This window comes from Hemitrygon akajei, chromosome 8 (genome assembly GCF_048418815.1).
Source record: "Hemitrygon akajei chromosome 8, sHemAka1.3, whole genome shotgun sequence".
Taxonomy (NCBI): Eukaryota; Metazoa; Chordata; class Chondrichthyes; order Myliobatiformes; family Dasyatidae; genus Hemitrygon; species Hemitrygon akajei.
In genome coordinates this window covers 1121631-1134834 of record NC_133131.1, presented here as the reverse complement: position 1 = coordinate 1134834, position 13204 = coordinate 1121631, and the positions used below count along the sequence as shown (strand labels likewise).

Genomic DNA, 13204 nt, shown 5'->3' with positions numbered 1-13204 from the left:
ATTCCCACTTCAGTCCCCCTCTCTCTCCCTCTTTCCTCTGTCCTTAAAGCCCCCCCAGGTGAGCTCCCCCATTACCTCCCTATGTGGCTGGTGTACAGCACCACAGGTTGCCACCCCCGGGGAGGGCTGATGGCCACGGGTCATTGCTACACAGCAGCATCCCACAGCGTTGATGGTGGGGCACAGGAGACCCGTGTCCTTCCTTGTGTTCCCACTGGCTCCAGGGCACCGGCCAAGGAATGCCGGGTGCAGGAGACATGGAGTGTGTGGAGAGGGTGGAGGGAAGGGGAGGGTCCACCAAGCTGCCAGGGAGGGATCGAGGGGCACAGGAAGGAGGGAGGGAGAGGGAAAGGAAGACGGGGTGCGGGGAGTGAGGGAGGGAGAGGGAAGGGGAATGGATGGAGGAGAGAGGAGAGGGAGCGGGGAGGTACTTTTGCCGATGCTTCCTGTAGCCGAACTGCCGCCCCCTGTCTGAATTTTGTTTTGCAGAAGTCTAACTGGCAGCAGCATGAAGACTCGGAGTGTGGTCGCTGTCCTCCTGTGTCTGTTCAATCCGATGTTCACCGCTGATGTAAACCTTCGGACTACTCCTGTCTGCGCTCCCTCTCCGGATCCCTGCAATCTCTCTCCTTCCTCCCCTCACTGCACCCCTCCCTCCCTCCCCACACCCCTTCACTCCTACCCTCCCTTCATCCCCTTTCCTTCCCTCCCTCCCCACACCCCTTCACTCCTGCCCTCCCTACATCCCCCTCACTCCCTCCCTCCATCACCTTTCCTTCCCTCCCTCCCCACACACCCCTTCACTCCTACCCTCCATCCACCCTCATTCCCTCCCCTCACTGCACCCCCTCCCTCCCTCCCCACACCCCTTCACTCCTGCCCTCCCTACATCCCCCTCACTCCCTCCCTTCATCACCTTTCCTTCCCTCCCTCCCCACACCCCTTCACTCCTGCCCTCCCTTCATCCCCCTCACTCCTCCCTCCATCCCCTTTCCTTCCCTCCCTCCCAACACCCCTTCACTCCTACCCTCCATCCACCCTCATTCCCTCCCCTCACTGCACCCCTCCCTCCCTCCCCACACCCCTTCACTCCTGCCCTCCCTACATCCCCCTCACTCCCTCCCTTCATCACCTTTCCTTCCCTCCCTCCCCACACCCCTTCACTCCTGCCCTCCCTTCATCCCCCTCACTCCTCCCTCCATCCCCTTTCCTTCCCTCCCTCCCAACACCCCTTCACTCCTACCCTCCATCCACCCTCATTCCCCTCACTGCACCCCTCCCTCCCTCCCCACACCCCTTCACTCCTGCCCTCCCTTCATCCCCCTCACTCCCTCCCTCCATCGCCTTTCCTTCCCTCCCTCCCCACACCCCTTCACTCCTACCCTCCATCCACCCTCATTCCCTCCCCTCACTGCACCCCTCCCTCCCTCCCCACACCCCTTCACTCCTACCCTCCCTTCATCCCCCTCACTCCCTCCCTCCATGGCCTTTCCTTCCCTCGCTCCCCACACCCCTTCACTCCTGCCCTCCCTTCATCCCCCTCACTCCCTCCCTCCATCGCCTTTCCTTCCCTCCCTCCCCACACCCCTTCACTCCTACCCTCCATCCACCCTCATTCCCTCCCCTCACTGCACCCCTCCCTCCCTCCCCACACCCCTTCACTCCTACCCTCCCTTCATCCCCCTCACTCCCTCCCTCCATGGCCTTTCCTTCCCTCGCTCCCCACACCCCTTCACTCCTGCCCTCCCTTCATCCCCCTCACTCCCTCCCTCCATCGCCTTTCCTAACCTCCCTCCCCACACCCCTTCACTCCTACCCTCCCTTCATCCCCTCACTGCACCCCTCCCTCCCTCTCCCCTCTCCCTCTTAAAAAACTCCTTTTTACCCTCATAATAGCCCTTCCTCTATCCCCCTCTCCCTCACCTCACTTCAACCCTCCCTCTCTCTCTCTCCCCATCACTCCGTCCCTCCCTCCATCCGACTCTCCCTCCCTTCCTCCTTCATCCCCTTTCCCTCCCTCCTCCTCTTCTCCCCTTCTCCTTACACACTCTCACCTCTCACTCTCCTCCCCTACCTCCCCTCACTCCTTCCCTCCTCTCTTCCTCCTAGCATTCACTCCATCCCACAACATCCCCCCACCCCTCAATCTGAGTGTGCTGACCCCAGATTCACCTGCTGTTATTCCCAGCTCCTTGGGCTGGAGAGGTGAAATGTCATCGTGCCTGGGCACCGGTCAGTCTGAAGGTCACTGTGCCCGGGCACCGATCAGTGTGAAGGTCACTGTGCCCGGGCACTGGTTGGTGTGAGGTTCACCGTGCGCTGGACACTGGTCAGTGAGAATGTCACCGTGCCTGGGCACCGGTCAGTGAGAATGTCACCGTGCCCGGGCACTGGTCGGTGTGAATGTCACCGTGTCTGGGCACCGGTCAGTGTGAATGTCACCGTGCCCGGGCACTGGTTGGTGTGGAATGTCACCGTGTCTGGGCACCGGTCAGTGAGAATGTCACCGTGCCCGGGCACTGGTTGGTATGAGGTTCACCGTGCCTGGGCACCGGTCAGTGTGAATGTCACCGTGTCTGGGCACCGGTCAGTGAGAATGTCACCGTGCCCGGGCACTGGTTGGTATGAGGTTCACCGTGCCTGGGCACCGGTCAGTGTGAATGTCACCGTGCCTGGGCACCGGTCAGTGAGAATGTCACCGTGCCCAGGCACTGGTTGGTGTGAATGTCACCGTGTCTGGGCACCGGTCAGTGAGAATGTCACCGTGCCCGGGCACTGGTTGGTGTGAATGTCACCGTGTCTGGGCACCGGTCAGTGAGAATGTCATCGTGTCTGGGCACCGGTCAGTGAGAATGTCACCGTGCCTGGGCACCGGTTGGTGTGAATGTCATTGTGCCTGGGCACCGGTCAGTGTGAAGGTCACCCTGCCCGGGCACTGGTTGGTGTGAGGTTCACCGTGCCTGGGTACCGGTCAGTGAGAATGTCACCGTGTCTGGGCACTGGTTGGTGTGAGGTTCACCGTGCCTGGGTACCGGTCAGTGAGAATGTCACCGTGCCCGGGGCACTGGTTGGTGTGAGGTTCACCGTGCCTGGGTACCGGTCAGTGAGAATGTCACCGTGTCTGGGCACCGGTCAGTGTGAATGTCACCGTGCCTGGGCACCGGTCAGTGAGAATGTCACCGTGTCTGGGCACTGGTCAGTGAGAATGTCACCCTGCCTGGGCACCGGTCAGTGAGAATGTCACCGTGTCTGGGCACCGGTCAGTGAGAATGTCACCGTGTCTGGGCACCGGTCAGTGTGAATGTCACCGTGCCTGGGCACCGGTCAGTGAGAATGTCACCGTGCCTGGGCACCGGTCAGTGTGAATGTCACCGTGCCTGGGCACCGGTCAGTGAGTATGTCACCGTGTCTGGGCATCGGTCAGTGTGAATGTCACCGTGCCTGGGCACCGGTCAGTGAGAATGTCACCGTGTCTGGGCACCGGTCAGTGTGAAGGTCACCCTGCCCGGGCACTGGTTGGTGTGAGGTTCACCGTGCCTGGGTACCGGTCAGTGAGAATGTCACCGTGTCTGGGCACTGGTTGGTGTAAGGTTCACCGTGCCTGGGTAACGGTCAGTGAGAATGTCACCGTGCCCGGGCACTGGTTGGTGTGAGGTTCACCGTGCCTGGGTACCGGTCAGTGAGAATGTCACCGTGCCCGGGCACCGGTCAGTGTGAATGTCACCGTGCCTGGGCACTGGTCAGTGAGAATGTCACCGTGTCTGGGCACTGGTCAGTGAGAATGTCACCCTGCCCCGGGCACTGGTCAGTGAGAATGTCACCGTGCCTGGGCACCGGTCAGTGTGAATGTCATCGTATCTGGGTACCGGTCAGTGAGAATGTCACCGTGCCCGGGCACCGGTCAGTGAGAATGTCACCGTGTCTGGGCACCGGTCAGTGAGAATGTCACTGTGCCTGGGCACCGGTCAGTGAGAATGTCACCGTGCCCGGGCACCGGTCAGTGAGAATGTCACCGTGCCTGGGCACCGGTCAGTGAGAATGTCACAGTGCCTGGGCACCGGTCAGTGTGAATGTCACCGTGTCTGGGCACCGGTCAGTGAGAATGTCACCGTGCCTGGGCACTGGTTGGTGAGAATGTCACCGTGCCCGGGCACCGGTCAGTGAGAATGTCTCCGTGCCTGGGCACCGGTCAGTGTGAATGTCACCGTGCCTGGGCACCGGTCAGTGAGAATGTCACCGTGCCCGGGCACCGGTCAGTGAGAATGTCACAGTGCCTGGGCACCGGTCAGTGTGAATGTCACCGTGCCCGGGCACCGGTCAGTGAGAATGTCACCGTGTCTGGGCACCGGTCAGTGAGAATGTCACCGTGCCCGGGCACCGGTCAGTGAGAATGTCACCGTTGCCTGGGCACCGGTCACTGTGAAGGTCACCGTGCCTGGGCACCGGTCAGTGAGAATGTCACCGTGTCTGGGCACCGGTCACTGTGAATGTCACCGTGCCCGGGCACTGGTCAGTGAGAATGTCACCGTGCCTGGGCACCGGTCAGTGAGAATGTCACCGTGTCTGGGCACCGGTCAGTGAGAATGTCACCGTGCCTGGGCACCGGTCAGTGAGAATGTCACCGTGCCTGGGCACCGTTCACTGTGAAGGTCACCGTGCCTGGGCACTGGTCAGTGAGAATGTCACCGTGCCTGGGCACCGGTCAGTGAGAATGTCACCGTGCCTGGGCACCGTTCACTGTGAAGGTCACCGTGCCTGGGCACTGGTCAGTGAGAATGTCACCGTGCCTGGGCACCGGTCAGTGAGAATGTCACCGTGTCTGGGCACCGGTCAGTGAGAATGTCACCGTGCCTGGGCACCGGTCAGTGAGAATGTCACCGTGCCTGGGCACCGTTCACTGTGAAGGTCACCGTGCCCGGGCACCGGTCAGTGAGAATGTCACCGTGCCTGGGCACCGGTCAGTGAGAATGTCACCGTGCCTGGGCACCGGTCAGTGAGAATGTCACCGTGTCTGGGCACCGGTCAGTGAGAATGTCACCGTGCCTGGGCACCGGTCAGTGAGAATGTCACCGTGTCTGGGCACCGGTCAGTGAGAATGTCACCCTGCCCGGGCACTGGTCAGTGAGAATGTCACCGTGCCTGGGCACCGGTCAGTGTGAATGTCACCGTGCCTGGGCACCGTTCACTGTGAAGGTCACAGTGCCTGGGTACCGGTCAGTGAGAAGGCCTTCAATGAGAGGATACTGTCTCCAGAACTGGTCAGTGGCAATTGGGGTGGGGAGGGCAGTAAAACTGATGCTCACTGTAACTCTGGCAGTGCACACTGACCCTCCTGTTGTGCGGTGTCTACAGTCATACGATGGGGTGTAGGGTCCAGAATGAGAATGGGGAACAGGGCTGGGGTGGGAGAGACAGGTTGGAGCTCCCTTCCTGCCTTTTGGCTGGGAACGGGACTCCACTTGTCTCCGTATTATTTCCTGTTTGTTATCTCACCCCTTGCACAACTCTATATCTTCTGAACAGATGTGTCTCTAACTTCCACAGGCTGAGAATATAACAGCGGCATCTGAACCCAGAGAGACCTCAACTTCCTACCCTGTCCAAATCACAACTGACAGCCTGCAGGTCCAGGGGCCAGACTCGGACCCAACTGTCACACAGCTTCCGGAGGTCAGACCCGTCAGCTGCCAGAGAGGTGGATGTGGAGCCAGACCCTCAGAGTGAGGGCGAGGAACAACCGCAGGAAAAGTGCGCAGGAGCCACATCTGCCGAGACGATGCAGGTCCTGGGAAAGGCCATCGGTGACTTTGGCATTACTATGTTCCGGAAAATTCTGAAGGAGACCAAGAAACCAAATGTGATCATCTCGCCTCTGAGCATCGTGCTAGGGCTCGCTCAGCTGACCCTGGGTAACAAAAGTGTTTCTACTGTTCTGCCCTTGGCTGTGTCCTTCGTGTTCCCGTGTAGGGAGTCTGCCACCAGACTCACATCCAGAGTCCTGCCTCATAGAACACAACACAGTACAGGCCCTTCAGCCAGGATGTCGTGCCAACCTTTAACCTACACCAAGATCGTTCCTCCCACATGGCCCTCCATTTCATCCACGTGCCTCTCTTGGAGTCTCTTAAATGCCCCTAATGTCCCCAATCTACTACTGCCCCTGGCATGATCTCCCATGCACTTCGCAGTCTGTGTGTAAAAAAAAAACCTATCTCTGATATCCCCACCATATACTTCCCTCCAAACACCTTAAAATTATGCCCCATCATATTAATCATCTCCACCCTGGGGAAAAGTCTCTGTCTGTCCAGTCGATCTTTGCCTCTTATCATTCTGTACAACTCTGTCAAGTCACCTCTCATCCTCCTCCACTCCAGAGAGAAAAGCCCTGGCTCACTCCACCTAGCCTCATAAAGCATGCTCTCTAATCCAGACAGCATCCTGGTAAATCACCTCTGCACCCTCTCTAATCCAGACAGCATCCTGGTAAATCACCTCTGCACCCTCTCTAATCCAGGCAGCATCCTGGTCAATCCCCTCTGCACCCTGTCTAATCCAGGCAGCATCCTGGTCAATCTCCTCTGCACCCTCTCTAATCCAGACAGCATCCTGGTAAATCTCCTCTGCACCCTCTCTAATCCAGGCAGCATCCTGGTCAATCTCCTCTGCACCCTCTCTAATCCAGGCAGCATCCTGGTCAATCTCCTCTGCACCCTCTCTAATCCAGGCAGCATCCTGGTCAATCTCCACTGCACCCTCTCTAATCCAGACAACATCCTGGTCAATCTCCTCTGCACCCTCTCTAATCCAGGCAGCATCCTGGTCAATCTCCTCTGCACCCTCTCTAATCCAGGCAGCATCCTGGTCAATCTCCTCCTCACCCTCTCTAATCCAGGCAGCATCCTGGTCAATCTCCTCTGCACCCTCTCTAATCCAGGCAGCATCCTGGTAAATCTCCTCTGCACCGTCTCTAATCCAGGTAGCATCCTGGTCAATCTCCTCTGCACCCTCTCTAATCCAGACAGCATCCTGGTCAATCTCCTCTGCACCCTCTCTAATCCAGGCAGCATCCTGGTCAATCTCCTCTGCACCGTCTCTAATCCAGGCAGCATCCTGGTCAATCTCCTCTACACCCTCTCTAATCCAGGCAGCATCCTGGTCAATCTCCTCTGCACCCTCTCTAATCCAGGCAGCATCCTGGTCAATCTCCTCTGCACCCTCTCTAATCCAGGCAGCATCCTGGTCAATCTCCTCTGCACCCTCTCTAATCCAGGCAGCATCCTGGTCAATCTTCTCTGCACCCTCTCTAATCCAGGCAGCATCCTGGTCAATCTCCTCCTCACCCTCTCTAATCCAGGCAGCATCCTGGTCAATCTCCTCTGCACCCTCTCTAATCCAGGCAGCATCCTGGTCAATCTCCTCTGCACCCTCTCTAATCCAGGCAGCATCCTGGTCAATCTCCTCTGCAGCCTCTCTAATCCAGGCAGCATCCTGGTCAATCTCCTCCTCACCCTCTCTAATCCAGGCAGCATCCTGGTCAATCTCCTCTGCACCCTCTCTAATCCAGGCAGCATCCTGGTCAATCTCCTCTGCACCCTCTCTAATCCAGGCAGCATCCTGGTCAATCTCCTCTGCACCCTCTCTAATCCAGGCAGCATCCTGGTCAGTCTCCTCTGCACCCTCTCTAATCCAGGCAGCATCCTGGTCAGTCTCCTCTGCACCCTCTCTAATCCAGGCAGCATCCTGGTCAATCTCCTCTGCACCCTCTCTAATCCAGGCAGCATCCTGGTCAATCTCCTCTGCACCCTCTCTAATCCAGGCAGCATCCTGGTCAATCTCCTCTGCACCCTCTCTAATCCAGGAAGCAACCTGGTCAATCTCCTCTGCACCCTCTCTAATCCAGGCAGCATCCTGGTCAATCTCCTCTGCACCCTCTCTAATCCAGGCAGCATCCTGGTCAATCTCCTCTGCACCCTCTCTAATCCAGGCAGCATCCTGGTCAATCTCCTCTGCACCATCTTTAAAGCTTCCACATCCTTCCTATAATGAGATGACCACGAGACCATAAGACATAGGAGCAGAATTAGGCCATTTGGCCCATCAAATCTGCTCCACCATTCAATCATGGCTGATCCTTTTTTTCCCTCCTCTTCAATCCCAGTTCCCAGCCTTCTGCCTGTAACCGTTGATGCCATGTCCAATCAAGACCCTATCAATCTCTGTCTGAAGTACACCCAACGACCTGGCCTCCACAGCTGCATGTGGCAACAAATTCCACAAATTCACCACCCTTTGCTAAAGAAATTTCTCCACAACTCTGTTTTGAAAGGGTGTCCTCTTGTCCCAGACTCTCCCACCTTGGGAAACATCCTTTCCACATCTACTCTGTCTGGGCCTTTCAACTTCCAAAAGGTTTCAATAAGATCTCCCCTCATCCTTCTGAATTCCAGTGAAGTCCAATTACAGACCCAGAACCATCAAACGTTCCTCGTATGATAACCCTTTCATTCCTGGAATCATCCTTGTCAACCTCCTCTGGACCCTCTCCAATGTCAGCACATCGTTTCTTAGGTGAGGAGCCCAAAACTGTTCACGATACTCAAGGTGAGGCCTCACCAGTGTCTTATAAAGCCTCAGTATCACATCCCTGCTCTTGTATTCTAGACCTCTTGAAATGAATGCTAACATGGCATTTGCCTTCCTCACCACCGACTCAACCTGCAAGTTAACCTTTAGGGTGTTCTGTACAAGGACTCCCAAGTTCCCTTGCATCTCAGATGTTTGGATTTTCTCCCCATTTAGAAAATAATCTGCACATTTATTTCTACTACCAAAGTGCATGACCATGTATTTTCCAACGTTGTATTTCATTTGCCACTTTCTTATCCATTCTCTTAATCCGTTTAAGACTTTCTGCAGTCTATCTGTTTCCTCAACACTAACCTGCCTCTCCACCAATCTTCATATCATCTGTAAACTTACAACAAAGCCATCTACTCCATCATCTAAATCATTTATATTCAGCATAAAAAGAAGCGGTCCCAACACCTACCCCTACAGAACACCACTAGTCACTGGCAGCCAACCAGAACAGGATCTTTTTATTCCCACTCGCTGCCTCCTACCAATCAGCCAATGCTCTAACCACGTTAGTAACTCTCCTGTAATACCATGAGCTCTTGCTAAGCAGCCTCATGTGTGGCACCTTGTCAAAGGCCTTCTGAAAGTCAGAACTGAACACATTATTCCAAGTGTGGTCTAACTAAAGTTTTACAGAGATGCAGTGTTCCTTTGTGGCTCTTGAACTCAGTCCCCGTTTAATAAAGGAGAACACACAATTTACCTTCTTAACCACCCGAGCAATTTGGAGATCTGCCAAACAGAACAACCCCCAAGGCAAACTGCCAGTGAGGGCTGGAAGAGGATAAATTCAGGAGTGCCTCAGAGCCTGGCTGGGACAGGGAAGCGAGTGAGGTCACATATTGCTGGACGGTGGGAAGGATTTGTAACTAGGGGGTGGGGATAGGGATGAAATTGCTTAGGGGATGAGAGACAGGGAAGGAGGGAGGGTACATGGGGCAACTCGGGAGGGGGTTGGCAGTAGAGCTGTCAGTGGGCAGCTGTCTGACTGTTTAACCCTTCTCCTGAGACAGCAGAGCAGATGTAAGGGCTGAAAGAGAAAATCTGCAGACACAGGAAAACCAGAGTAACACACACAAAATGCTGGAGGAACTCAGCAGGTCAGACAGTGTCAATGGACAGAGTAACACACACAAAATGCTGGAGGAACTCAGCAGGTCAGACAGTGTCTATGGACAGAGTAACACACACAAAATGCTGGAGGAACTCAGCAGGTCAGACAGTGTCAATGGACAGAGTAACACACACAAAATGCTGGAGGAACTCAGCAGGTCAGGCAGTGTCTATGGACAGAGTAACACACACAAAATGCTGGAGGAACTCAGCAGGTCAGACAGTGTCAATGGACAGAGTAACACACACAAAATGCTGGAGGAACTCAGCAGGTCAGACAGTGTCAATGGACAGAGTAACACACACAAAATGCTGGAGGAACTCAGCAGGTCAGACAGTGTCTATGGACAGAGTAACACACAAAATGCTGGAGGAACTCAGCAGGTCAGACAGTGTCAATGGACAGAGTAACACACACAAAATGCTGGAGGAACTCAGCAGGTCAGGCAGTGTCTATGGACAGAGTAACACACACAAAATGCTGGAGGAACTCAGCAGGTCAGGCAGCATCTGTGGAAAAAAGTACAGTCGACATTTCGGGGCAAAACCCTTGTAAAGGTCTTGAAGTCCTGCCAAAGGGGTTCAGCTCAAAATGTCAACTGTACTGTATATATCCCCGTGATGGAGGGTAGTGTGGTGCCAGTGATGTGGTGGGCAGTTTTGTAGAGCCACAGTGGAGTTCCCACACCAAGCACTATGCATGATGTTAGGCATCTAGAGAATGATGAGCATCGATGTCACAGGGCCCATTAGTGAAGTGGGACAGTATGACTCAGTGGGAAGAATGGCCTGTGGAGGGAGAGGGGATAGTGGGAGGAGAGCTCGCCTTCTGAGACTGTGTCTCCCCACTCTGTGCCCTAGGTTCTGCTAACGAGACGGAGAGAGAACTGGTGAAGGGCCTACGCTTGGCCTCTCCAAACTGCTCACACCACAGCCTCCACATGGCCATCAGCACCTTCAGCCACAGAGCTGCCCACATCGCCTCCACCATCTACTTGCGGAAGGGTGAGGGTGTATAATGGCCCCCAGCCATAGGAGGGGAGGAACAGGGGAATGGGGAGGGCATAACAGGCCATTGATGATGGGGCTGGGATGGAATATTAATACATAAGGAGGGGAGTGTCGAGTTAGGACTGGGGAAGGGTTAAATGGTGGAGCAGTTGGGATAGGGTAGGTGGGGGAATTGGATAGAGAGTGGAAATGGGTGGTTCAGTCTGGGGAAGGGGGTGTGGGGGAGATGGGCAGGAGAATGGAGGTGGGAGGGGAGAGGGAGGGGAGAGGGAGGAGAATGGGGAGGAGGGGAGAGGGAGGAGAATGGAGAGGGAGGAGAATGGGGAGGGAGGAGAATGGGGAGGGAGGAGAATGGGGAGGAGGGGAGAGGGAGGAGAATGGGGAGGGAGGAGAATGGGGAGGAGGGGAGAGGGAGGAGAATGGAGAGGGAGGGGAGAGGGAGGAGAATGGAGAGGGAGGGGAGAGGGAGGAGAATGGGGAGGAGGGGAGAGGGAGGAGAATGGAGAGGGAGGGGAGAGGGAGGAGAATGGGGAGGGAGGAGAATGGGGAGGGAGGAGAATGGGGAGGAGGGGAGAGGGAGGAGAATGGAGAGGGAGGGGAGAGGGAGGAGAATGGAGAGGGAGGGGAGAGGGAGGAGAATGGGGAGGGAGGAGAATGGGGAGATGGGGAGGAGGGGAGAGGGAGGAGAATGGGGAGGGAGGAGAATGGGGAGGGAGGAGAATGGGGAGGGAGGAGAATGGGGAGGGAGGAGAATGGGGAGGAGGGGAGAGGGAGGAGAATGGGGAGGGAGGGGAGAGGGAGGAGAATGGAGAGGGAGGGGAGTGGGAGGAGAATGGGGAGGGAGGAGAATGGGGAGGAGGGGAGAGGGAGGAGAATGGAGAGGGAGGGGAGAGGGAGGAGAATGGGGAGGAGGGGAGAGGGAGGAGAATGGAGAGGGAGGGGAGAGGGAGGAGAATGGGGAGGAGGGGAGAGGGAGGAGAATGGGGAGGGGTGGAGAGAGTTTAAAATGGGTGCCTCAGTTGAATGGTTACTGCTCAAATATGTGTTCATACACTCCGGAGAGTATGTTTGCCAGATATCTTGGTAATGCCCAGGTGTGGACCATCATGTCAGCCCATATGGGTGTCCATGACAACAGTGTGTGTGCCCGGATGTGCTGTTGCCGGTACGAGATACCCAGACAGATGTGGGTCGTGCCCAGTGTGTGAGATGCCAGTTTCACCTCTGATGCCAGCTGTTGTTCTCTGCAGCTTTACGTGTGAAGCCAGGATTTTTGATGGGTTTGCAGAGGTTTTACCAGTCCCAGCCACAGCGGCTGAGTGGACAGCCTTCCGAGGACGCCAAAAGAATCAACAGTTGGGTGGAGCAGATGACCAGTGGCAAAATCAAAAACTTTCTGAGTGCCGTTCCTGTAAATACTGAGTTGATCTTGATAAACGCCATAAATTTTAAAGGTAAGCATGACATCTACACCAGGCTAGTGTCTTTCTCCACCCTGATTGGGCAGCAGAGTGACCCGCGATCCACCCCGCGGCATCGACCCCGGTCAGCTGGCAGAGTGACCCGCGATCCAGCCCGCGACATCGACCCCGGTCAGCTGGCAGAGTGACCGGCGATCCACCCCGCGGCATTGACCCCGGTCAGCTGGCAGAGTGACCCGCGATTCACCCCGCGGCATTGACCCCGGTCAGCTGGCAGAGTGACCCGCGATCCACCCCGCGGCATTGACCCCGGTCAGCTGGCAGAGTGATCCGCGATCTACCCCGCGGCATTGACCCCGGTCAGCTGGCAGATTGACCCGCGATCCACCCCGCGGCACCCCGGTCAGCTGGCAGAGTGACCCGCGATCCACCCCGCGGCATTGACCCCAGTCAGCTGGCAGAGTGACCCGCGATCTACCCCCGCGGCATCGACCCCGGTCAGCTGGCAGAGTGACCCACGATCCACCCCGGTCAGCTGGCAGAGTGACCCGCGATCCACCCCGCGGCACCTCGGTCAGCTGGCAGAGTGACCCGCGATTCACCCCGCGGCATTGACCCCGGTCAGCTGGCAGAGTGACCCACGATTCACCCCGCGGCATCCCGGTCAGCTGGCAGAGTGACCCACGATCCACCCCGCGGCATTGACCCCGGTCAGCTGGCAGAGTGACCCGCGATCCACCCCGCAGCATCGACCCCGGTCAGCTGGCAGAGTGACCCGCGATCCACCCCGCGGCATCCCCGTCAGCTGGCAGAGTGACCCGCGATCTACCCCGCGGCATTGACCCCGGTCAGCTGGCAGATTGACCCGTGATCCACCCCGCGGCATTGACCCCGGTCAGCTGGCAGAGTGACCCGTGATCCACCCTGCGGCATTGACCCCGGTCAGCTGGCAGAGTGACCCGCGATCCACCCCGCAGCATCGACCCCGGTCAGCTGGCAGAGTGACCCGCGATCTACCC

The 13204-nt window shown here is 56.8% G+C and overlaps 1 protein-coding gene across 1 annotated transcript in view; it reads left to right on the top strand.

Annotated features, from left to right (window-relative positions):
* The window catches only part of serpinf2b (serpin peptidase inhibitor, clade F (alpha-2 antiplasmin, pigment epithelium derived factor), member 2b), a 36338-nt gene that overhangs the window by 3975 nt on the left and 19159 nt on the right, over nt 1-13204 (top strand). Inside the window, exons 2-5 of the mRNA XM_073053011.1 lie at nt 490-571; nt 5545-5909; nt 10615-10758; nt 12015-12218. Coding sequence (XP_072909112.1) covers nt 5777-5909; nt 10615-10758; nt 12015-12218 — 481 coding nt within the window. The 5' untranslated portion in view covers nt 490-571; nt 5545-5776. The remainder of the gene's footprint in view (nt 1-489; nt 572-5544; nt 5910-10614; nt 10759-12014; nt 12219-13204) is intronic.